This window comes from Dromiciops gliroides, chromosome 5 (genome assembly GCF_019393635.1).
Source record: "Dromiciops gliroides isolate mDroGli1 chromosome 5, mDroGli1.pri, whole genome shotgun sequence".
Lineage (NCBI taxonomy): Eukaryota > Metazoa > Chordata > Mammalia > Microbiotheria > Microbiotheriidae > Dromiciops > Dromiciops gliroides.
Window position 1 is genome coordinate 204,031,092 of NC_057865.1, and position 26,212 is coordinate 204,057,303.

At 39.7% G+C, this 26,212-nt stretch overlaps 1 protein-coding gene across 1 annotated transcript; it reads left to right on the forward strand.

Moving 5' to 3' along the window:
- The first annotated feature begins 4 nt into the window (after positions 1–4).
- On the forward strand, positions 5–25,081 carry USP18 (ubiquitin specific peptidase 18). Its single transcript, XM_043965341.1, is given in 14 exon segments — positions 5–103; positions 9,395–9,511; positions 12,254–12,350; positions 15,117–15,262; positions 17,071–17,150; positions 17,803–17,833; positions 17,836–17,948; positions 20,745–20,768; positions 20,771–20,819; positions 20,822–20,841; positions 21,605–21,775; positions 23,233–23,355; positions 24,121–24,170; positions 24,833–25,081. Coding segments are annotated over 13 exon segments (999 nt in total). The 5' UTR covers positions 5–103; positions 9,395–9,462; the 3' UTR covers positions 24,879–25,081.
- Positions 25,082–26,212: the final 1,131 nt, after the last annotated feature.

A 26,212-nucleotide genomic window follows, 5' to 3' on the forward strand; every position in this document is an offset into this window, starting at 1 on the left:
AGCAGAACGCTTTCCTGACAGGTGCTCAGGAGACTCCTCCACTACTTCAGAACTAGAGCCTGTCTTGCGGATGCTCCTCGCTACGGTTTACTGCCTGCAGTGAGTAAGTGGACGTCCCTCATATTACCTATACTAACTTGGTCTCTAGCAGGGCTAAGTTGAAGAATCACTCCCCCTCTCCCGCCCCCAAAGTCTGTGGAGTGAATTTGACACATCCGAAGTCACTTCAAGGTTTTTCAGCACCTGCAATCATTTGGATGGGTAAAGGTTTCTTTTTTATGGTGATTTACAAATAATTAATTTTTGCATGCATTATCTTGATATTTTAGACCTAAGAAATGTTTTCTTTGAAAAATTCTGCCTGGGAAAAATGAAATTCAAAAAACCCACACGCAAAAATATGAGTTATTTATGAGTTATATGAGATACTGACGATAGCGACTTTATAGGAAATACACTATATGAAGAAACAAAGACTTTCCCCACTCAAAGATAGATTGTGAATTTCTTGAGAGCCTAGTACTGCCTTTTGCTTATTTTGTATCCCCGGCACTTAACATAGTACCTGGCAAGTAGCAGATGCTTAATACAGGTGTTTTGATTAATTTATAGAAAAAGAGGATGTTTAGCCAGATAAATAAATATTTTTGCCTTCATCTATTTATGACAAAGGTTTAAAAATTGTATTTACTTATTCTTATAAAATAGAGAAGAGTGGTAGCTAGAAAGCTATTTCACGAATATCTGGGCTCAACTTCTGCCTTTGGCACAGAGAAAGCTGGTCCAAGAATTGAGCAGGGTCGTAGAGAATTCAGGCAACCCCTTAATTTGCAGAGATAGTTCTGGGACCCCTGGTTTTTATTAATTGAATTTTCTGGATAAGTTGGGTAATTTGTTACAAATTTAACACATTCTGATTCTCTTAAAATTTTCCTTTTTTTTTCAAAAGCTTTGCCTCATATTTTTAGTAGTTTCTGAGCTGCTTTTGTTTTTTTTTTGGGGGGGGGGAAGAAACTGGATTTTAAAATTTAGTTTCCTCAAAATAATTGGATTCTGACATATATAAGCACATCTACTATTTAACTTGTTTATAATGATAATAGCAAACAGGAAAACCATAGTAATGAAAATTAACTACAAAATAAATCCAGGGTGGTGCTAGAAATCTTAGCATCTTTTATTCAGGTTAGCATTTAATCATTTAGCTAGTAATTCAAGAAAGGACTAGAAATGATATAATCATAACAATGGTATTTTCTACACATCTTAAATAGACTCAAGGATTTATTAAGAGTATTATGCTAAAATGCTCATATCCTGATTAACCGATCACATAATAGTCGTTCATAAAGACATTTTGACTTCTGGCATCCATACTGTTGCCTTATGAGGAAGTCAGCATAGAGTATAAACTGTATAATGAAAATAGTTCACATATCTGTACTGCTTTCAGGGTTACAAAGCACTTTCCTCACAACAAACCTATGAGGAGGGGAGGCTAGGTGGTGCAGTGGATAAAGCACTAGCCCTGGATTCAGGAGTTCCTGAGTTAAAATCTGGCCTCAGACACTTAACACTTACTGGCTGTGTGACCCTGGGCAAATCACTTAATCCCCATTGCCCCGCAAAACAAACAACAACAAAAAAATTAAAAAAAAAAAACAACAAACCTATGAGGTAGGAAGTATAAATATTTTTGTTCCCATTCTGTGGATGCGGAAGTTGAGGTTTAGAGAGGCGATCGCTTTTCCACAATCTCACAGATAGCAAATGTTATAGCCCAGCCTTTTCAGATTTCATATCCAGGCCTTTTTCATTACATAATATAAGTACCATGTATATGAACAATTTCACAGGATGGTCTAGAAACATGACTCTTGTGCATGAAAAGCATCAGGTACAGGACTGTACCATCAAAGCTATTAAAAAGAGTTTTTCCACAACCCTTTCTATGTTAGAAAATAGGATGTGTAAACACTTTTACAGAAAGAGTGCTCTTGCTGCTTTTGTCCCTCCTAAAGCTGTCTTGTGCTTCATTATAGCCAGGGAAAGGACCTCTTATTTTGTCTTATGGGAAATTTGTGAAATCCTCTATGATTTCATGAATAAATTGTAGGGGCTTTCCTTAGTCACATGGGGATCATACATTTCGTAAATGTCAGAATTGGGATTTGAACCCAGATTTTTTTTACTCCAAGCCCAGTACTCTGCAATGCCTCTCCTAGAGTACGGATATGAGGTTTAAAATAGGAAAAGATGTTTATTTACCTTTATTTATTTATTTATTAAGTAGGTCTAGCTATTCTTGAAAAATTATCATGTTTCATTTGGAGAAAGTAGAACTAGTATCTATCGATTAAAAAAAAAGACTTTAGTTGAAGTGGCAGGGTGGAAATTAGACTGGATTTAAACCTAAAAGATCAAGGTGTGAATCCAGGTCCTATCACTTCTTGTGTGACCTAAGCTAAGGAAAGAAGACCTTGGCTGACTGATATGTAATAGGGTATTTAGGGGAACCAATACCCTGGCCCCTTACATGTTACTTGTTAAAGAGCATACATGATTCTTGTTGGTCCCTTGGTCCACATGAGGGGGTGGGGTGGGGTGGGGGACTGTACTGTGACAAAAAGGATTGGTGTCTGATCTAGGAAGCCTCCTTTTTAATAGATCTTAAAAATGAGGGGGCAGCTAAGTGATGCAGTGGATAAAGCACCGGCCCTGGATTCAGGAGTACCTGAGTTCAAGTCCGGCCTCAGACACTTGACACTTACTGGCTATGTGACCCTGGGCAAGTCATTTAATCCCCCATAGCCCTGAAAAAAAAAAAAAGATCTTAAAAATGAAGCCAGAGGGGCGGCTAGGTGGCGAAGTGGATAGAGCACCGGCCCTGGAGTCAAGAGTACCTGAGTTCAAATCCGGCCTCAGACACTTAACACTTACTAGCTGTGTGACCCTGGGCAAGTCACTTAACCCCAATTGCCTCACCAAAGGGGAAAAAAAAATGAAGCCAGAGATTGTCTGTCTCTTACATCTCCCAAACCCCATGGTGATTTCTATGCCCTTCCCCCATCCAGTGGAAGCTATTGTAGCTATGTGCACATGATAGTGAGTATAAGTGTTTATACACTGTATCTATAACGATGAGCCTGAGACAATCCCTAGTTGAATCTTCTGCTTTATTTCTCTTCCTGAGCACAGGTGGCCAAAATCAGGATATTGCTAGTGTTGGAGGCAACCTCACATGTTCTAGAAGTTGGAAGTCCTTGGGTGCTGGCTGGTACCAGGAAGTAGATTCTGCAGCTATATCTCAGAAGGAATGATACCATTGCCAGGAGAATGAGGCATGCTCTGGCTGACCAGAAGACCTGGATTTTGAGTTACTGCCCAGATAGTGCAGACTGAGGTGAAAGTAAAATCTGTTTAGCAAAACTCAAAGTATCCTGAGAGTCTTCCTGCTCCTGGGAAGGTACATTAGGATTGAAGGCTTATTGTTTTATGTTTTCAGTATTTGCCAATAAATGCTTATGAGTCTTTTGTTAAAAGCATTTCTTTTATAGTGGAGGAAATAGCTTCATATATCCTTTGTACATTGAATAACTTTTTTAGAAGGTACCTTAACAGCTAAACCCAAGCTTCATGAAGTTTTCCTGGGACTTTAGGATGGAGGCACAATGAGTCTTTGAATGCAAGAAAAAGCTTATTTCCTCCCTTTGGGGTTTCAGGTTCGACCAAGTTTGAACCTGGTCTATAGAAGTCTAAAACAAGAGCCTCTTCATGGGAGAGAGGTGCCCCCTGAGTTTCAGGTGACAATCCCCTCAAACCCTGCCAGAAGTCCAAGGGAGAGCTTTTGGAATATAAAGCTCCATATTGAACTGAGCAATTCTTCCTGCACAGATGTCAGTCATCTTTGACATATTCCCCAGTTGACAGAGACTATGGGGACCAAGTAGTAACCTCTGGTCATGCATCCTTTAGGAAGCATCCTGAGAAAAGGCTCAACTGAAAGGGGCCAAGGTGAAGGCTCAGCTCTGTAGGAAGTACCCCAAGACTTCCTGAGGAACTCCCCTTTTGCCTCAATTACAAATAGATACTTAGGGGAATTCTTTGGAAGTGAATGCTTTTGGGTCATAGAAAAAGTCTCCACTCAATTCAATACTCAAACCTTTTTTAAAATAATTTTTATTGATGTTTTTGTTTTTTCCATTGCTTATAGTAGCACAATCTATTCCTCTTCACCTTTCAGAGAACCATTTTCTTTAACAAAGATCAAAAAAGATGAACAGGAAAAAGTTTATTAACACTAATGACCGTGACCATGAGATGTTTTCTTAAACAAAGGAAAGATAAAATAGATAATTCTGCATTATGTGAAATTGAAAAGCTTCTGTATAAACAAAATCAATACATCTAAGATAAGTAGGGAAGCAGTGACATGGGGAAAACCAGTAATTTTATATTAAATTTCTCAGATAAGAGAATTAATGAATTGTTGGTGGAGCTGTGAATTGGTAGAACCATTTGGGAAGGTTAATTTGAAATTATGCAAACAAGTAGCTAAAATGTCCATATTCTTTGACCCAGGGATTTTACTGCTAGATATATGCCCCAAGGTGGTCATTGATGAGAAAGAAGTCCCCGTATATACTTGTCAACTCTGAAAACAAATGACCAAAGAGTCACAGAGGTTATGCAACTGCTATTAACTCTGAAAATACCAAACTCACACAAGCTATCACAACCACAGGTAACTCCGAAACGAACAAACAAACAAACAAAAACAAAGAGCTAACAGTGGTCATAAGAAAAAAGCTTTCTTTTTTCCTTTGGAGGAGGGAAACTACATGCATGTGCTGGGGGCTTCCTCTAGGAAGAGATCTGTTTGGTGTGTGCAAATCTCAATACATGGTGAGCTATAGCCCTGACTATGAGCAACAATGAGACATGTTTGGTTTACAGCAGGGCTTCATGACCAGAACATGGATACTGCAGGTTCTGAAGCTCAGGAACAACCTGGGCCTGGTGTGAAACAATTCTGGGGTTTTGCTACCGATGAGTTCTTCCAGAGGGTGAACATAAAGGATTGTTATTATGCCAAGCTCAGACCACAGCTTGCTTTCTGGGACTTAGCTCTGGAAAACAGGGTGTCTCCTAAGAGTAGAAAGAGAGGAATAAAAAGGAGTGGTTCTTGGCATAGGGATCCTGACAATAAAATATTCATAGCAGCACATTTTGTGGTAGCAAAGAACTGGAAACAGGGTACATGCCCATTGACTGGGGAATGGCTGGACAAATTGTGGTACATGAATGTAATAAAATGTTACGGTGATAGAAGAAACGATAAATATGATAAATGCCAATAAGCATGGAAAGACCTCAGATGAACAGTTATAAAATGAAGTGAGCAGAGTCAAGAAAATATACACAGTGACTACAGCAATGTTTTGTTTTGTTTTTTTTGCAGGGCAATGAGGGTTAAGTGACTTGCCCAGGGTCACACAGCTAGTAAGTGTCAAGTGTCTGAGGTCAGATTTGAACTCAGGTCCTCCTGAATCCAGGGCTGATGCTTTATCCATTGTGCCACCTAGCTGCCCCAGACTATAGCAATGTTGATGGAAAAAAACAATAATAACAATAGAAAATGAATATGAACTTACAAAGTTGGTTGCATAGAAGAAATGTGAGAAGATACCACCTCCCAGTCCTTTGCACAGATTGGGGGTGGAAGGAAAAAATGAATGTGGAACATTGTACACTTAAAAAATTATTGACCAATTTTGCTTTTTTTTTTTTTCTTAGAAAAACAGAAACTTTGTTATATGGGATGGTTCCTTAGGAGGAGAGAGAAGGAAGGACATGGGGAGACAGGTGATAAAGACCCCAAATAAATAAATACAAATTTATTTTTTAAAAAACCTAAACAGGGGTGGGCAGCTAGGTGGCGCAGTGGATAGAGCACCAGCCCTGGAATCAGGAGTACCTGATTTCAAATCCAGCCTCAGACACTTAACACTTACTAGCTGTGTGACCCTGGGCAAGTCACTTAACCCCAATTGCCTCATTTAAAAAAAAAAAAACCTAAACAGGGGCAGCTAGGTGGCACAGTAGATAGAGCACCGGCCCTAGATTCAGGAGGACCTGAGTTCAAATCCAGCCTCAGACACTTGACATTTATTAGCTGTATGACCCTTGGCAAGTCACTTAACCCCAATTACCTCACAAAAAAAACAAACAACCCCCTAAACAACATATCACAAAAGTCTGACATTATATGTAGTGTTTCTTACCTCTAATCTCCCAGCTCTACAAAGAAGCAGGGAAAAGTGCTCTCTCATATCTCTTCTTTGGGCCCAAGTTTCATCATTATAATTTTGTAACACTCAGCTTTGATCATTTTGCAATTGTTCTTTCCATTTACATTGTTGTAGCTTTTGTGCAGTATGCAAATATTTAAATGGATCTGTGATTCATTGATGTAGTATTCCTAGCATCTATGTAGATTATAGTCCATGCTTGCCTATCCTGTGTAATGCTTGGTCATGTCTTTCCATAAGTTCAACATGAGGATCCACCCAGTGTGTTAGAGGTTTCCCTCACTTTTTATTTTTAAAAATTTCTTTTAAAAATATGTAATTTTTTCCAATTGTAAACAAAAACAACATTTAACATTAGTTTTTGAAAATTTTGAATTCCAAATTCCCTCTCTCCTTCCCTCTTATTGAGAAGGCAAGCAATTCATGCAAAACATATTTCCATATTAGTCATGTTGTGAAAGAAAACACAGACCCCTCCCCCCCCAAAAAAAAACACCAAGAAAAATAAAATTTTAAAACTATGCTTTAATCTGCACTCAGACTCCATCAGCTTTTTCTCTGGAGGATATAGCATTTTACATTCTGAGCCCTTCAGAACTGTCTTAGATCACCGTATTGCTGAGAATAGCTAAGTCATTAAACTGATCATCATGCAATATTGCAGTTACTATGTAGAATGTTCTGATTCTGCTCGCATTCATTTTCAATTCATGTAAATATGCATGTTATTCCCTCTTTGAGCTGATTCTCATGAGAGTAAGGTTTATATTGTCCATTCCCCACTCTGCCATCTTCCCCTCTACTGGAAAAGCTTTTTCTCACCACTTTTATGTGAGCTAATTTCCCTTTTTCTTGATATCATCAGAACACAAATGTATATATTAGTTGGTAATCCCTTGACCTCTCTACACAGGGTTTTGGTTATTCGCGTCTTTGATGTAATTCCTTGTTTGTAATGTGCCATAATCCATCCACCCCACAAAGCTTTCCGTCTTTTCACTGCTCCTCCTCTGCACAGTAGCTGGGCAGAGAATAAGCCCTAATAGATATTTGTTAATTGATTGTTCTAGGCCTAGATAACTCATGCTATTTGTGTAACTTGAAGCAAGTCAGTTTGCCAGTTCGAGCCCATGTTTTTTCATCTGTAAAATAAGGTTATTCATACCAGCACTATATAATTCACAGAGTTATTGTGAAGAAAATGTTTGTAAACCCTGAAAGTGTTATAGAAATATTTATTATAGTTTCTTTTTGGCTTATTCCACTAGGTGGCACTGTCGCATAAGTAGAGGCTGAGCATCAAGTAAAGCTTCCTTACTTGTCTCATACATGTCTTATATTAGAAGGCAACACTGGCTTTGCAGGAGTAATTTTGATGATCCTTTTTTTTTTGATGGTCCTTTTTACAGTAAATTATTTTTGAATGCTGGAGTGGGGAAGGAGGAGAAGAAAATTTTAATTTGGGCAGAATAAATACAGTCAAAAAAGGAGATTTTAGGAGCATGTTGACTCTTTATGCTTTCAGCCCAAACTAGGAAAAGTATTTCTGTCCCACAAGCAATAAAATAAAAAAGCAAGGTCACTACTTTTCTATCGAATTAACAGAAATGCAAGTATTGGGATAGCTGGGGGTTTTTTCCTCCCATAAAGGAACAGAGTAGAACTCAGCTCTTTAACTTACCCAGTACAGTGCATCTCTATTCAACTCTACAACTCAATTCCTCTTGGGTTACTTCAAGAAATAATGTCCCTGTCAAGCAGCATGGAAGTGAATGTCTCTTTTGGCAATATACTTCTATTTTTTTAATTAAACATTTTTTTTTAATTAAAAATTTTTTTTTTTTGCGGGGCAATTAGGGTTAAGCCCAGGGTTACACTGCTAGTAAGTGTCAAGTGTCTGAGGTCAAATTTGAACTCAGGTCCTCCTGAATCCAGGACCGGTGCTTTATCCACTGTGCCACCTAGCTGCTCCTGATGTACTTCTATTGTAAGACAACTGTTGATGGTGGAGGAGGTGAAATGGAGAACTCCTTCCCCTCACTCCATATGCACACACTTTGCTGGAGGAGCAAGCAAAACCTCAAGAAGTAGCTTCTTCCTCTAGAGATGGTTCTCTTCTTGACTCTTTCCTCAGAACTCAGAATGGGACTAACCTGTTTTTTGTTTGTTTGTTTTTGTTTTTGTTTTGTTTTTGGCAGGGCAATGAGGCTTAAGTGACTTGCCCAGGGTCACACAGCTAGTAAGTGTCAAGCGTCTGAGGCTGAATTTGAACTCAGGTCCTCCTGAATCCAGGACTGGTGCTTTACCTACTGCGCCACCTAGCTGCCCCCTGCAACCTGTCTTTTATAGGCCACCATGAGGTGTAGCTGAGTCTCAGCTAGTCACTTTCATCTAATGCCCAATACCTTGTAGTGGTATTAGAAGTAATAATAACAACACCTAGTACTTTCAGGTTTGAAAAGCCTCATTTTATCTCATTTTATTTATTTATCTCATTTTATCCTCAAGACAACCCTAGGAGGTAGGTACTATTATTATCCCCATTTTTCAGATGAGGACATTGAAGCAGACAGGAGTTAAGTAACTTGCCCAGAGTCACACAGCTAATAAGCATCTGAAGCTGGATTTTAACTCAGGTCTTCCTGACTCGAGGTCGAGAAGTCTATCCCCTACATGACCTTGCTGGATGTTTATACCCTGTTTTTGTAACTCTTTTATACCAGGTTATGGTAGAAAAGCTTCTTAATTTGATCAGAAGCCCTGCTTCCCCTCATCGTATTTTGTTATTCAGCCCTGCACTTTTATGAGGTCTCTAAGGTCTGGTTAAGGTTTATCAGAATTCAGGACTTAATTTTAAAATATTGATGGCACCACCATTAGGTGATCATGACAGAGGATCATGTTTTTAGGGCTTGCCTCCTCATTCCTTCCCTACCCCTTCTACCTGGTTTATGTTTCACAGAGACAATGCCATTGAGGGCTCCTATGAACTGTACTCTATTAAGGGCAGGCTTTCTGGGACTTATTGGTGGTTTGGGAGCCACTCCTAATGGTTATTAATGGACAAGTTATCTTTTGAATAGAACCTGAGAAGCAGAACAAGTGGAATCTCTGAGCTTGGAGACAAATCTTCTTGGGATAAAGGTCTACCATGAAGAAGAAAACAGGGTACCTCTACAATCCTGGAGATAGCCATAAAGGTGATTATTCCTGTTCATATTGCCCCCTCTTCAGTAGAAATTGTTGCAATATGCCAATCCTGGGCTTTCAGTAAAGCTCTCATAATTTTAACAACCTGTGATCAATAGTTTGGCACCTCTTGTTCTGTCTTCTCTTAAAGCCTTTGAAGTAGAAATACTGAAATCAATGCTGATAATATTTCCTCAACAATCATCAAGATATAGAATGTGGTGATCTCAAGGTCATGTGAAAAGGGAGTTTAGAATCAAAGATTCTAATCAGAGAGCTGGAAGGGCCCTTGCAGAAGATTAGTTACAACCTTCTTATTTTATAAATGAGGAAACTGGGACTGGGGGTAGGTTTAGTAACTTTCCCAGTATGTTAGTGGCATATCAAAAATGGTCTCCAGAATCCTTATCCATCCCTCTGCCTGCCTCTACAGTTTGAGAGAGTAAGTCAGAAAGTTCCTGTATTTCTAAGATTTTAGAAAATCAAATCCCCTTCTAGCTTATGAGTTGAGGATAGGAAGAGTATCCAGGAAGCTGAGAATATTTGTTTTTTGTTTTTTGCAAGGCAGTGGGGGTTAAGTGACTTGCCCAGGGTCACACAGCTAGTAAGTGTCAAGTGTCTGAGGCCAGATTTGAACTCAGGTACTCCTGAATCCAGGGCCAGTGCTTTATCTATCCACTGTGCCACCTAGCTGCCCCAAGCTGAGAATATTTGAAAAGAACCTAGCACAGTACCCAGTGTGTAGTAAATCCTAGCCTATTATTGTTGTTGTTGTTGTTATGTTCTAACATCTTTTATCCTTGTGATATATGTAATTCCATTAGAAGACTGGCTTAGGGGCAGCTAGGTGGCACAGTGGATAAAGCACCGGCCCTGGATTCAGGAGTACCTGAGTTCAAATCCGGCCTCAGACACTTGACACATACTAGCTGTGTGACCCTGGGCAAGTCACTTAACCCCATTGCCCCGCAAAAAAAAAAAAAAAAGACTGGCTTGGAGTCCCACAAGGTAAATGTATTTTTTTTTTCTGTTACTCCTACATAGCTCCAATGGTGGGTAAAACTGAGAAATAGAGTTTGTCACTAGAGTTCTCCCATCTTTCTTTCCCCTTCTCTTCTCTTTCAGCATCTACCTTCCTCTAAGTGATGTGTTAAATTAAATCAGGGCTTAGGTCTTAGGGACAGTCTTTCTTCCTGAATGCTTGATATGTGCAAAACACCAGTGGGAATATAAAAATATAAAATATAGCCCTTGCCTTCAAGGGAGAATAAGACATATTCTGCTTAACTTTTTAGTACCAGATCACAAACTGTATGAGAAAGCATAATCATTAAAATGATTTGGTGCTAGTTTAAAAAGGTGTGTGCGGGGGGGGGGGGGGGGGGGGGGGTCTATCAGTGAAATAGATTAGGTAATCAACATATGGAAGCAACCAAACACACTAGCATAGTGTTTGATAAAACCAAAAACCCCTGTTACTGGGGGAACGACCCATTATTTGACAAAAACTATTGGGGAAACCGTACAGAAACCGTATGGTAGAAATTAGGCCAATACCTCGCACCATATACCAAGATAAGCTCCAAATGGATATACAATATATATAAAAAGCTACATCATAAACAAATTAGAATAGCGATGAAGAACTTGCCTTTTAGTTCTATGGATAGTGGCAGAATTCAAGAGAATGAATGAAGGCAGAAGATAAAATGGAAAGTTTTGATTATATGAAATTTAAAAGTTTTCTTACACAAATAAATCTAATATAGTAACAGTTAGAAGGGACGCAGGTAAATAGGAAAAATCTTTGCAACAATTTCACAGCTAAAGGTCTCCTTTCTAAGATATATAAGGAACTGATTCAAATTTATAAGACTAAAAGCCATCTCCAGTAGATAAAAGGATAAGAACAGTTTTTCAAAGGAAGAAATCCAAACTATTAACAAATTGTGGTACAGGCATAAGAGGAAATATTATTATGCCGTAAGAAATGGATATTTTCAAAGGAAACGGACACCCACACCTAAGGCAGGTTGTGATCCCGTTTGTTTTACCCAAAGTTTGGCCTGTTCTTCTCTAGTCTTATAGGTGAGAATTGCAAAAGGGGCAGGGAGACCCAGTCCTAGCCCAATATCCAATCCAATAAATATGAAGTGCCTACTGAGTGTCTGGAACTGAGCTAAGTGTTGGTGACACAACTACTATAAAAGAAAGTTCCTACACTTGACAATTACTAGCTGTGTGACCCTGGGCAAGTCACTTAACCCCCATTGCCCCGCAAAAAAAAAAAAAAAAAAGTTCCTGACCTTAAGGAGTTTACAATCAAATAGGGGGAGACGGGATACAAAAGGAGGCAGGATGGGTGGGGGAATATCAGAAGGTAAAAGGCATGGGGGCATCTTGTTCTGAAACCAGGTGAAGCAGCAGATGTAGAATGGAATGTCCAACTATGACCTGCCTCATTTCCCCCATAAATATCCTTTTTCTTTCTCCCTTGTTCTCCTAGCAATTATTTTTCGTACAATTTGTTAAACTGTTAATCACACACTCCTTGTGATATCTCTCCTCTCATGGTTACTTACCTTTTCAATGTCTATGATTTTATCCTCCACTTGACTGCACAGTCCCCCTTACAGTGTGTAGCAGTGCCCTGTTTGCAGTTACTGCTCAGTAAAGAGCTGTGGATTTGAATGCATCCCTTCCTGCTCTCATCTTGCTGGTTTTTATTCTTTTCGGTCTCTGCCGTGTTTCAGGCCCTGTTGGTTTGTACAACCTCGGACAGACTTGTTGCCTCAACTCTTTGCTGCAGGTGTTCATCATGAACCTGAATTTTACCAAAATCTTGAAGAGGTGAGATCTTTAACTGGGTAGTTCATCTGTTCTTTTGGCTGAGAATGGTAAATTATAAATTTGCCTTTTCTTTGATGTTTCCAGGAAAATTTCAATTATTCCTGATGGGCTGGGGGTGTGTGGGTGTCTCCTGAATTAGATAAACATTTATTAAGCAGCATGTGCCAGGACTGTGCTCAGTCAGCTCCAAGGATACAGACACACATAAACAAAAGCATCTGCCCTCTGGGAGCTTCTACTTCATTGGCCTCTTCTCTCATTGCCTAGCCAGGTCTCTAGCTGCTGGAAGAGGGTCCATTCAACCAGAGACCCAGGTGTAGAATGGTTCAACATCTATCTTTTTGTTCCATCTACTTCTCTTAGGATATTAGATTTAAAACTAGAAGGGAGGGGCAGCTAGGTGCCGCAGTGAATAGAGTACCGGCCTTGGAGTCAGGAGGATCTGAGTTTAAGTCTAGTCTCAGACACTTAACACTTAGTATGTGGCCCTGGGCAAGTCACTTAACCCCAATTGCCTCACTAAAAAAAAAAAATAGAAGGGATATTAGAGTTTTATCTAGCTCAAAGTCATACAGGTAAGGAGTAATAGAACCAATATTCGAATCCAGGGCCGCTAACTCCAGATCCATCATTCCTTCCTATAACTCGATTTCTCAATTTCAAGAACACCCAAGTAATCACTTCCCTTCTTCTGCTTCTTTCTTCCAAGTGCTTGATGCTGTCCCTATTTATCAGTTTGGACTACTCAGTTCAATTTACTTCAATTTAACAAACATCCACTAAATATCTATTATGGGCTTAGAGGCAGCTAGGTGGCACAGTGGATAGAGTGTTGGGCCTGGAGTTAGGAAGTTTGTCCTCGAGTACTTACTAGCTATGTGACCCTGGGCAAGTCACTAAACTGTGTGCTTCAGTTTCCTCAACTATAAAATGGAGATAATAGTAGCACCTACCTCCCAGGGTTGTTGTATCAAATAAGATAATATTTGTAAAAGCACTCAGCACAGTGCAGGGCACATAGTAGGTGCTATATATATGCTACATCAATGCCTGTTCTCTTCCTTTTCCCTCACTTCTTCCCATAACCTTCCCTCCGCTCCTAGTGAAACATTCCTGTCCTTTAATGTCCTACTGGAATACATAACATGGATGTTGTTAAGAAAATACAAAACAAATTGTAATAAATAAAATATCAACGTAATGCAGGCTACCTTGGCCCCCATTTCCTGAAGGCCCAGTGTGTCACATTTCACCTCTACCCTAGGATTCTCTGGTACCCTTAAGGGCCTTTGAGGTACACAGGCCCTCTGCCTATGTCCCAACACCCATCATAGTTTTCCCTCAACTGTAGGACTAGTCTACTGAACCTCAATTTCATTTAACCACTGATAATCAGAGTAGGGAGTAGTGGTGGTTATGAGATGATTTTGTCTGTCTACTTGTTGCATTCTTTTTTTAAAATCAATTTTTTTTATTTAATCATAAACATTTTTATTTAAAGTTTTGAGTTCCAAATTTTCTCTCTCCTTTCTTTTTCCCCTCCCCCCTCCTTGAGGCAGTAAGCAATCAGATATAGGCTATATATGTGCAATTATGTAAAACAGTACCATATTAGTCATTTTGTATAAGAAAACGTGAATAAAAGAAAAAGAAAGAAAGCAAGTGAAAAATAGCATGCTTCAGTCTGTGTTCCATCATTATCAGTTCTTTCTCTGGAGCGAGATCATGTACTTCATCACTAGCCCTTTGGGATGGTCTTGGATTATTGTATTGCTGCATTCTTTTGAGCTGGTCTCTTCCAGGAACTCTCACAATAAGTGGCTCCTCTGCTTATTCAAGATCATCTGCCTAGAGAACTGGAGGAGGGGAACAAAAGTTTTCTACAAGAGCTTTTTCTTGATTGCTTCATTGTTAATTAATTACTTTTCCTTTTACTGATGTACTGGGGCTTGGCTTGGTTATTGTTTAGTCGATTCAGCCATGTCCTATTAGTTGCGACACCATTTGGGGTTTTCTTGGCAAAGTTACTGGGGTGGTTTACCATTTCCATGTCAGGTCTAACAGATGCGGAAACTGAGACAAACAGGGTCACACAGCTAGCAAATGTCTGAGGCCAGATTTGAACTCAGAAAGATGAGCCTTTGTGACTCTGGACTTGGTACCACCTAGTTGCCCCGGGCTGGCTCAGGCATGCCTAGATCTTTTAACACAAAGGCTCCCTAGGTCCCCTACCACATGGGTGGGAGTGGCCTTCTTTGATTGGCTGCACAGCTGGAAAGGTTACTTGCTTAAAACTGACCAGACTGGGATAGTCTGTTTCCTGAAAACTTTATCCTGCCATGTCCAGAGGGTAAAGATCACAGTTCAGCCATTATGTGGCAGCCATGAAATGAACCACTTCTTTCTTCTGCTTTCCTCTTCTATCCAGGTTCTGAGAAATGGGTGTGGAGCTACTTGTTTCTGTTTTGAATTGTTTTTCCCTAGTTTCTAGGTTCAGGGGTGTGATTCTCTAATTCTCATAGAAAACCTACAATTTGGCTTACATGAATCTTGCGGAGATGTTAATAGTGACTCTAGACTCTCAGAATGGCATGACTGTCCACTCTTATTCTTGGGTTTGGCTTTTGGTGTAATAGCAAGGTAGGGTATGGGATGGGGATGGTGGTGAGGAAATGATTGTCTCTTTCCTTGTTTCCTTGTTGAATAAGCACTCTTTTGAGCTGATCTGTTCCAGGAACCCTGACATGGACACCTCTGCTTTTTCAGGATCACAATGCCTAGGGATCTGGAGGAGCGGAAGACATGCCTCCCCTACCAGCTTCTTCTGCTCATGGAGAAGATGCAAGACAGCCGGTTGAGAGCAGTACGGCCTGTGGAGTTGGCATCCTGTCTGCAAAACTGTAACATTCCATGTAAGGAAATCTTTTGGCTGTGGCACTGTTGTCATAGCCAGAAGGGGTGAGGATGGGTGTTTGTGCGCATGTGTGTAAAGGTAACTATAGGAGCCATTTAGGGTGATTTGGGCATGAAAATCACAGCATCCAGGAGTTAGAGGCTCTGTACTATCTCTACCAAGGAGAACCACCTTTTCACTGGAAATGGACAGAAGATAGGCCCCTGTGATCTCATGGGCCTAGGCAATGTCCTGCTGAGGGGACTCCATTTACCAGTGCAGCTTGGCATCTTTTCTGCAACTTACAGCAATCTTGGGGGGGTTTCCCAGAGCGCTAAGCGACCTTCCCAGAATCACACAGCCAGTATTTGTCAGAGCTGGGATGTGGCCCCAGATCTTCTTGGTTTCAGGGCAAGCTTTCCATCCACTATGCCACAGAATAAAAACAATACTAACAGACAATGGACCCTCCAAATAAGTGATACCAAAAGAACACTTCTCTGTGCTTGAGGGATTCAAGTCACCTTGACCAGGTACTTCCTATCTGTGTGACCCTGGACAAGTCAGGGAACCTCATTCAGCCTGAGTTTCTTCATCTATAAAATCAGCACCTATCTCACAGAGTTGTTGTGAGGCCCAAATGCAATAATATAAAGTATTTTGCAAACTTTAAAGTAGTATATTAATTTAGCCATTGTTATTCTTATTTTTATTCTCGTTCTTATTGTGTTAGACTGGGGATTCCTTTGGGGTATGAATTGCTTTTTTGTTGTTGTTGTTATTTTTTGTCTGTTTGGTGTGTGTGTGCTGTTTTGGGGGTTTTTTTTGGTGGGGTAATGAGGGTTAAGTGACTTGCCCAGGGTCACACAGCTAGTAAGTGTCAAATGTCTGAGGCCGGTTTTGAACTCAGGTCTTCCTGAATCCAGGGCTGGTGCTTTATCTACTGCACCACCTCACTGCCACCATGGGGTATAATTTGTACTAGATTATAGTGGACCTCCAAGTCTCAAATTTTGTGATTTTATGATTCTTTGGTCTAGTCAGACTATAGCTGAAGTACAATTATAGGAATGAGATTGATAAGCTAGAGAGCTTCCAGAGGAGAGCAACTAAGAGAACAAAGGGATAGAACAACTCCGATTTGTCCAATAAACTATTCCCTGAGGTATTGTGTCCTGCTCTGGGTCCCACCTTTTAGGAAGGACATTGACAAAATGGAGCATATAGGGGGGCAGCTAGGTGGCTCAGTGGATTAAAGCACCAGCCCTGGATTCAGGAGTACCTGAGTTCAAAACCGGCCTCAGACACTTGACACTTACTAGCTGTGTGACCTTGGGAAAGTCACTTAACCCCCATTGTCCCACACAAAACAAAAACAAAAAACCCAAAAATGGAGCATACATAGAGCTGAATAATAAAACTGAATAAAAATAAACTGAAAATATTTAGCCTGTAAAAAAAAAAAAAGACAAGATGTAGAGAAGACTTCACTTTCAGCAATCCCAAAGGAGATTTGGGAGGTTGGTGGGTTATCCCTCACTTGAGGTTTTCAAGTGGAGGCTGCATATCATCTTCCAGGGATGTGCAGGAAGGGTTTCTATATGGCTTGGATTATAGAAGTCATCTCCAACTCTGAGATTCTGTGATTGGGAATGGAGCTGGTACTCCAACTTTAGGTCAATGAGTTGCAGTTTTTGTGAAAGCAGATGTCAGAAAGATGTCCTGTACAAGCAGCTTCCCAGATGGAGACCAGAAGGAGTGAGAAGTAAGGGAAGGACACGAGACAGCTGTTAGACAACTGATATGCCTTTTTGTCTCTTTTGGAAGTGTTTGTCCAGCATGATGCTGCCCAACTTTTCCTGACCCTCTGGAACTTGATTCAGAGCCAAATTACAGACTCAGAGCTGGTAAGGAATTAGAATTAAAAAAAAAGTAAAATCGCCTTATTCTAGGAATCATTCAGCCAATAAATAAATATTATTAAACACTTACTATTCCCAGTTACCATGCCAAGTACTGGAGACATAAAGAAAAGCAAAAGACAGTGCTTGCTCTTGAGGAGCTTCCAATCTAATGGGAGAGAGAACATGCAAACAACTATGTATGAGCAAGCTAGATACAAGATGAATTAGAGATCAACAGAGGGAAAGCACTAGAATTAAGGAGGAATGGGAAAGGGCTTCCTGTAGAAGGTAAGAGAAAGGAAGAAGGGGAAGAAAAGGAGGGGAAGAGCTGGTTTAGAAGGGCGTAGTTCTCTAAGTTCATTAGTTCTAATATCTTGCTTCTTGTAAGGGGACTTAACTAAATTTTTACTAATTGAATGGATGAAAGGCAATGTGAAGGGGGCAGTATTTATAGTTTATCAAGTGTTGGAACAAGGAAAACACAGTCCTTGCTCTGAGAAGTTTATTGTTTCATCAGGGGTAAGGGGAAGAGAAAAAGAAAGGGCAAAAATTAAGGGACTGTTTGGGAAGATGAAAAAGAAGTAGAAGGTAGAAATAGAGAAGATAAGCATTCTATTATTGCTTGAGCTCTGCTAAATGTCTCTTTCTTTTGCAGTCAGAGAGGCTGAAAGCCTTGTAGACCATCACATTGAAGACTCCCTGGTTTGCCTTGATTGCAACGTGAAGAGTGAGAGGGATAGCAGCATGTTGACCCTTTCCCTCCCTCTTTTTGATACTGACTCAAAACCTCTGAAAACCCTGGTGAGTGTTTCTCTTGGAAAATTTTCTGTTCCAACTTTGGCATGGCCAGTGTCCTATGTTCCTATTGACTATGCATGTACTTTCTTTAGGTGAGTCATTTAATATTCTTGTAGAAACCAGAAGAGACTTTTGAGAGGCCATCTTGTCTATCCTTCTTCCTTAAGACAAAATGATTCTGTCTTAAAAATTTTTTTGAATAACTCCAATGGAAATTAGTGTTTCCCTTGTTCATTATTCTTAGTATCCAGCAAATTTTGCTGTTAAGAAATGCCTCATTTCTATCTATTGAACATTCCTCATGACTCTTTAAAGTTCTTTTCTGGCTTGGTTCTCACTAGAAATATAGAACTGGTTATCTTCTCTGTTTTGGTAACCCCTTATTAGTTTTTTAAGATTTATTCAGGTATCCCTTAGCCTTCTCTTTCTACAGGCTCATCTCATTCTAGTTTTATTTCTTCCTTGTGCATCTGAGTGGGATGGGAAGTACACCCACTGACCCCTGTAATCGAGACTCGAGGAGAAAGGAGGCCGAAGCACTGATTTTATTTCTTTTGAAAGAAAGGTACCACACTCACTGGGACAACCAGGAGGTGTGACACACCGAGATTAGGAAAACCAAGCAGTTTTTATACTCTTTACAGACATCTATTTTAAGTAAAATGCGGTAATTAGGTTAATACTATATGTTCAGCAATAAATCTCTCTCCTGGGTCAGAGTGCCCCAACCTCAGGGGTTCAGCCATAGGTTATTTTGCAAAATTTCCTGTTTCAGCAACAATTTATCATATCTACATAATGTCTCGGTGAAGACCCTATGAAGCAATTTTTAAGTTGATATGCCTATTTAGAAAGGGGGATAGTAGCTTCCCGTTATTGCCTCTCTGCTAGAGAAAAAACAGAAAGAGAAATAGGGGGCTTTAAAGGGGCTTTAAGACCTTGAGATCAATCAGTAGGCCGAAGGGGGGGGGGCACTTTCCATCTCGGTGGAGGGTCATAGCCCTTATCCCTCTCACATCTATCACAATCAGCTTTCCTAGACTTTTCTCACTATAGGCTTCAGGGCTGTGCTTAGGATAAAATGTGCATAGCTTCCAATCATAGCATTTCCTACTATATGTCTTAATAGTACTTGATGCAGCTGACCTTGGGAAATCTGAGTTACTCATTTAACCTTTGGTTATCCTTGATAACCACCATCTTAGATTTATATAGGTGGATGGCCTTCCATTTCAGTATGCCTCTTTTTTGCTTGTTTACATGTTAATATTACCCAGGATTCTTCTATTAGATTTGGCTAAACTATTTGCCTTTTAGTCATTCTTGATTATTTTTCCTTTTTGTTATTACCTTTAATCTCCACCTTTCTTCTTCCCTTCCAATTAATTTCTTCCCCTAATACAAATCTCTTCTTTCTGTTCTTTCACATTCTCTATTTTAAAAATCATGGTTGGCTGACAGAGCACAAACACGATACTCATTGGTGTATAAGGAATGATAATAATTTATATTTATATTGTGCTTTATGATCTGGAATAAATTGAGGAGCTTATTGGTATTTTCCTTTGGTCATTTTAATAATTATTTAATCTGGTGCCCATTTAGAACTTTGCCAAGATATTTATGGGTGATCTGGGCTCTTCTGGACAATTCATGTCACTATCTTAACCAGAAGTCAGTATCTTTTATTTTTTACTGCCTTCACTTCCAAATATATTTTCTCTTTCTCCCACTAAATAAAAAAGAGAAAAAAGAAGTAGTTTAGTAAAAATTAACTGATGCAACAATCAAGTCTGGTTGTGTGTGTGCATTGTTCCATACTCATAGTCCCCACTTCTTAAAGAAAGTAACAAGTTTACTTTTTAATCTATTTTTAGGGCTAATATTGGTTTTTAACATTATATAGTGTTATAGTTCAATTTTTTGTTCTTTCCATTTATGCTGTCAATATGTATATGGTTCTCCTGGTTCTTCTTACTTTACTCTGCATTAGTTCATATGTCTTCCCATCATTCTCTGAATTCTTTATATTTATCGGTTCTTATAGTGCAGTGATGTTTCATCATATTCATGTACCTCAATTTGTTCTGCCTTTTCTCAACTAGTAGACATCTTTTCCCCCCAGTTTTTTGCTACTACAAAAAAGAGAACCCATATTGTTATGAAAGGAGTGTGTGTGGCAAGGAATTGGAAATTGAGGTGATGTCCATCAATTGAGGAATGCCTGAACAAGTTATGGTATATGAATGTAATGGAATACTATTGTGCTCTAAGAAATGATGAGCAGGCAGATTTCAAAGAAACCTGGAAGGACTTGCATGAACTGATGCTAAGTGAGATGAGCAGAACCAGGAGACCATTGTACACAGTATCATCAACATTGTGTGATGATCAACTGTGATAGACTTGACTCTTCTCAGCAATACAATGTCCAAATAATTCCAAAGGACTCATGATGGAGAAATGCTCTCCAAATTCATTAAAAAGAAATGTTGGAATCTAGATGCAGATTAAACTATCTGTTTCTACTTTTTTTTCTTTTTTGAGGTTTTCCCCTTTTGTTCTGATTCTTCTTTCACAGCATGACTAATGCAGAAATATGTTTAATATGATTGTCCATTAAAAAAAGGAGTGTGGTAGGAGAGGATATCTTCCCTTACATCCCAAAGCTATTTGGTGAATATCTCAGGTTAAAGTTGAAGGGGCCTGGGTAATTGTGAGGAAGAAGAAAGAACTGATGAGCCAAGACTATTAAGTGCTTATCTGACACTGTTACTTCCTTTGTGTCTTCTGGGCCAGGAGGATTCTCTACATTGTTTTTTGGCAGCCCAAGAAGTTACTCAGGCGAAAACAAGTGTTTCTGTGAGAACTGTGGGAGTTGACTTATTGGGAACAGGTAATTAGCCCTGTGGGAGGGCCTGGTCCTTCCATCAGACTTTTTGTTATTCCAATATTGCCCTTTTGTCCCTATAATCTCGCTCTCTCTCTCTCTCTCTCTCTCTCTCTCTCTCTCTCTCTCTCTTGCTCTCGCTCTTTTTTTTTTTGGTTTGTGAGGCAATTGGGGTAAGTGACTTGCCCAGGGTCACATAGCCAGTAAGTTTTAAGTTTCTGAGGCCGGATTTGAACTCAGGTACTCCTGACTCCAAGGCTGGTGCTCTATCCACTGTGCCACCTAGCTGCCCCCCTATAATCTCTCAAGATCCCTGAGTTCATTCCGTCTTGGGCCCTAGACCCTGACCTAAGTCTGAACCCATGATGAGGGCAGGGGGACAATGTCAATATCAAAAATTGAAACAGGGGTTCTGACAGTTGTGCTCACAGCTCATCAGAGCACTTCATTCTCAAAAGAAAGGAGCTCCAAAAGGACAATCTCTTGAAGGTTGGCTACCTCCATCAAATATTCAATGTTGCTTGCATTGGGGTTTATGTAGTTGGGTAGAATTCTTGCTGTGGAAAGCTAATATTGATCTTCTAAAATGCAAAAAGTACAAGCTAGCTTGTGACAACACAGATGACCCTTGCACCAATCCCGATTCTTCCTCCCAAAGTCAATCTGTAAGAGGAAGTCCAGCACTCTCATGCTGGCTGACTTTTAATCCTGGTACCGTCTTCCTCTAATAGTATGGATTTTCACTCTTCTTGGTCTTCATGTTTCTCAGACCATGAAGGTAAGGCACTTGCCCCCAACGCTGATGTTCCACCTCATGCGGTTCTCTTCCAAGAATTTCTCAAAGACTGAGAAGATCATCCACCCCCTGCATTTTCCCAGAAGCCTGGATTTCAGTCAGGTCCTTCCAGCAGAACAACAATGTTTGGACTCTGAAGGACAGGTAGGAGATAGTGCTAACCCCACTTAGAGAAGTAATTCTTTTCTCCTATACATTTGAGTCTCTGGATTGAAGAACCCTGAAGATCTAGAAGCCTGTATGAAAAAGAAGTGACCCAGGGGCAGCTAGATGGCGCAGTGGTTAAAGCACCGGCCCTGGATTCAGGAGTACCTGAGTTCAAATCCGGCCTCAGACACTTGACACTTACTAGCTGTGTGACCCTGGGCAAGTCACTTAACACCCATTGCCTAAAAAAAAAAAAAAAAAGAAGTGACCCATTCTTTCAGAGAGGACACCTTTGAGCATCTGCCTTGGTCTATATTCCTATATTCCTAATTCTCACAACAACCCTGCAAGATCAGGGCTATAATGATTCCCATTTTATAGTTGAAGACACTGAAGCAGACAGCAGTTAAGTGACTTGCCAGGGGTCACAGAGCAAGTAAGGTATGATTTGAACTCAGATTTCCCTAACTCCAGAGCCCTACGCACTATGGTACCACCTAGCTGCTTGTAGTAATTAGGACAGGCAGTGGTCAAAAAGCCTGTTGGCTGCTTGGTATTATTCCTGGATTCACATGTTGCAGTTAATATGCTCTTTGATTGGTGCTGGTACACTTGTACATAGGAAGAATTTCTCTTTCTCAGTCCTACTCCTTCTAAGCTACTTCTAAGAAGATACTCTCCATTTCTTTGAGAAAGATGACCATAGAAACATAGCTTTAGAGCCAGTATGCATTTGTTTTGTTTTGTTTTTGTTTTTGTTTTGCATTTTTTTGTGTGTGAGACAATTGGGGTTACGTGACTTGCCCAGGGTCACACAGCTAGTAAGTGTCAAGTGTCTGAGGCTGGATTTGAACTGAGGTCCTCTTGAATCCAGCACCAGTGCTCTATCCACTGTGCCACCTAGCTGCCCGTTTCGGTATGCATTTTTGAGATCATTCAGCCCATTCAACACTATTTTACAGATGAAGAGAAACCAATATCTCCAGAAGTTAAGTGACTTGCCCAATGTCGTACTCCAAACCTAATACTCTTTCTATTATAGTTATGTCTGGATTATAGATGCAACTAGAAACTGTGAAAACGTGACTGGACTTTTAAGTTACTACAGCTATCTCCTAGTACCAGGCTCCTTAACAGCAGAATATTAATAACAACAACAACAACAACACCAGTAGTAGCTAACTAACATTACTGTAGTGCTTTAAGGTTTGGGTCAGTTTATTTGCTTTTCCTGTATTATATTATTTATAATATGCTTTATATGATATATATTATATATCTCATTTTATGCTTACTGTAATTCTAAGAGATAAGTGCTACTAAACCATATGGAAGAGCATGGTATAAATCAACAAGCCAATTTTTACCAATTGTATAGCCCTTCTATGTGTCCTATAGAAAATTGCCTCAAAGTGTCATTCTTAGGTGTTGTGCTTTATTTCCTTCCTTCCCAGCAGTATGAGCTTTTTGCTGTGGTTGCTCACATGGGGACAGCCAACTGTGGACATTACTGCGCCTATATCTGTAATCCGGCTGATGGCAAATGGTTCTGCTTTAATGACTCCAGTGTCTGCTTGGTGAGGAATTTGGCTTCCTACACTAGGTCGACCACACTTTCAGAAGATCCATATCATTTTTTTTACAGTTTTTTTTGTTTTGTTGTTTTTTTGCTGGGCAATGGGGGTTAAGTGACTTGCCCAGGGTCACACAGCTAGTAAGTCAAGTGTCTGAGGCCGGATTTGAACTCAGGTACTCCTGAATCCAAGGCCAGTGCTTTATCCACTGCGCCACCTAGCCGCCCGATCCATATCATTTTAATTGGAATTAGAACATAATGACGCAATAGAACCAATATGAAATGGGCTCCTAATGCCAAAAAAATAAAAAGTTTTGGGTCGGCTTCGGAAGGATCTCTTGTGGCTTGGGAATCTTTTAAAATTTGAATCTCTTCTTTCCTCAGAAAGGCCCCTCTGCTGAATTTATCTATTAGGGGTCATTTCCAAAGATTTGAAGATTTAGATTCATTGTCCATGACCTTTGATACATTTTGGGGGAGGTCAAAAGAAGTTGTGACAAAGTTTTATATTACATGAATACTAATTGAAGCGAAGAACCACAGATTCAGATATATTCAGATATATATTCAGATATATATTCAAGAGACTAAGCAAATTGCTATATAGACAGAGTCAAAGGTGTCTTTGCAGATAGGACATCTTATTATTAGATGTTCAAGGGTCTTGGGGTCATTAGTGGTGAATACGGTGGGAATGAGCAAGCCTGTGTTGCATAGGACCATGCTTTGGGCATTTAATAAATATTGACTGTCTGTGTTCCTGTAGGCAACATGGGAAGATATCAAAAGGACTTATGGGAACTATTATCTATGTTGGTAAGAGAAATATTTATTTTATCAATTGTACCAAAAAGACTTGAGGTTCCATTAAGACCCTTGGTGTTAACAGTGTCAGGAACCGGAGTTGTTTGAGCAACAACACTGGGCTAGGAACCATATCCCTCTTCTGTCCTTCCTTTTATGTATTCTAAAAAGTTGACAAAAGAAAACTCAAATAATGGGTTGTAGTTGTCAATTTGCTATTTTAATAAAACATGCAAAGATTTAACCTCTGTCCCACTAGTTATCTCTCTTTTATTAGTTGCTACGTAATTAAAAAAGTGACCTATTAATACATATTGAAAGTCTCTCTTTGTACTCTACATCCTAGAGTAGGACATATTCTTTATTATTTAGGGACCAGATAAATTCTTGAGTGCCCATTGCATGGGTGGATGTGAGAGAATAATTTAACATTAAATTGGGGAGTAGAGAGAGCTTTTTTTCTTTTTGAGTGGATGATTCTGGGTGCCATTTTAGATGTAGGGTATATTGCCCAAAGATGAAAATAACAAGGGAGGAAAAAGTACTCCTTTGATTGGTGTATTAAAATACACAAAAATAATGCTTAGGAAATGGCTTGCTACTAACACCAGATGATCCCTTCCAAACTTTTGTATTACCTGATTAAATTTTTTTCCTCTATTCCTTCTTCTTAGGGGAGAAACAGCCTATCTTCTAGTTTACATGAAGACCGAGAGCTAGTTGGCTAGCTCTCCAGCCACTTCCATGACTGTGAGATAATACCAGAGTCCTTTTCTACCTTCAAAATCTGTTGACTGTTTAAAAAGGATTCTTGATGTCTTTACTATTTATAAGGTAATCATTTCCATGTGTGGTTTCCAGAACTCAATCTTGGTTTATGCCTATATAACTATATTTATTATAAAGTATAATTATTTCTCAAACTTCATTGAACTTGGCATTTATTCCCTCCCTTCTTCCTTCCTGTTTTTCTTCCTGCCTTCCTCTGCATTTCTGCCTTCTACAAATATCCATCAAACACTTACTTACATGAGAGGTAGTGGTAGGTATTGCGATAAACATACATTTCTTGTCTTTAAGAAACTTTAAAAAGATGTTGTTGGGGCAGCTAGGTGGCACAATGTGGATAAAGCACCAGCCCTGGATTCAGGAGAACCTGAGTTCAAATCTGGCCTCAGACACATGACACGTGACACATGACACATGACACTAACTTGCCCTGGGCAAGTCACTTAACCCTCATTACCCCACAAAAAAAAAAAGATATTGTCAACATGCAATCATAACTTCATGAAACTCACATGAAAACTAAGCTTATTACAACAATAATGAACATGCATGCAGAAACCAAAGAGTTCACAATCCATACAGAAGTCTGCATATTTATAACATTATATTTGTATTTATAAATATATTATATTTATATTTATAAAGAAAGGAGGAAGAAACACAAATCTCCACATAAAGGGGTGGAGAGGGGAAAAAGGTGCAGTAAAGGTGAGAAAAGGACAAAGCCTTTGCTGAAGGGGAGGAGCAAGGCAAAGGGAAAATCCATGTTCTTTTCCCTTGGGAACTGCTAGACCATGAAGATAGGATTGTCTGCTTATCTCAGCCCAGTGCAGACTTACTGGCACCTGTTGACTCCCAAGGACACAAAGGGAGTCTAGCTGGGATGCAAAAAAGCACATTAGGTCAGCTCAGGGGCCTTTATCTTAGACACATTCAGGGCCTCCTACATACTCCGGGTACAGTGTTTCTGGAGAATATGGCAGCTCGGAAAGACAAGTTCTGGGGACCCCTTGACATTCCTTAACAATACACACATCCCATCTAGTGATGTACAGTGTGGGAAATTCACCATTTCTTCTGCCTCTTGTCTCTCTACCAGGGACAACCACATTCTAGTCCAAACGCTTTGGAGTATATTCCTCACTTCAATGGGGATGATTTCCTCAGCTTTGGGACTCTGCCCTGAGGCTGAACTATCCTAATTATTAGATGACTGATTGAAAACTCAACCTTCTATGTGTAGTTAAGTGAGTTCCTGATCATGC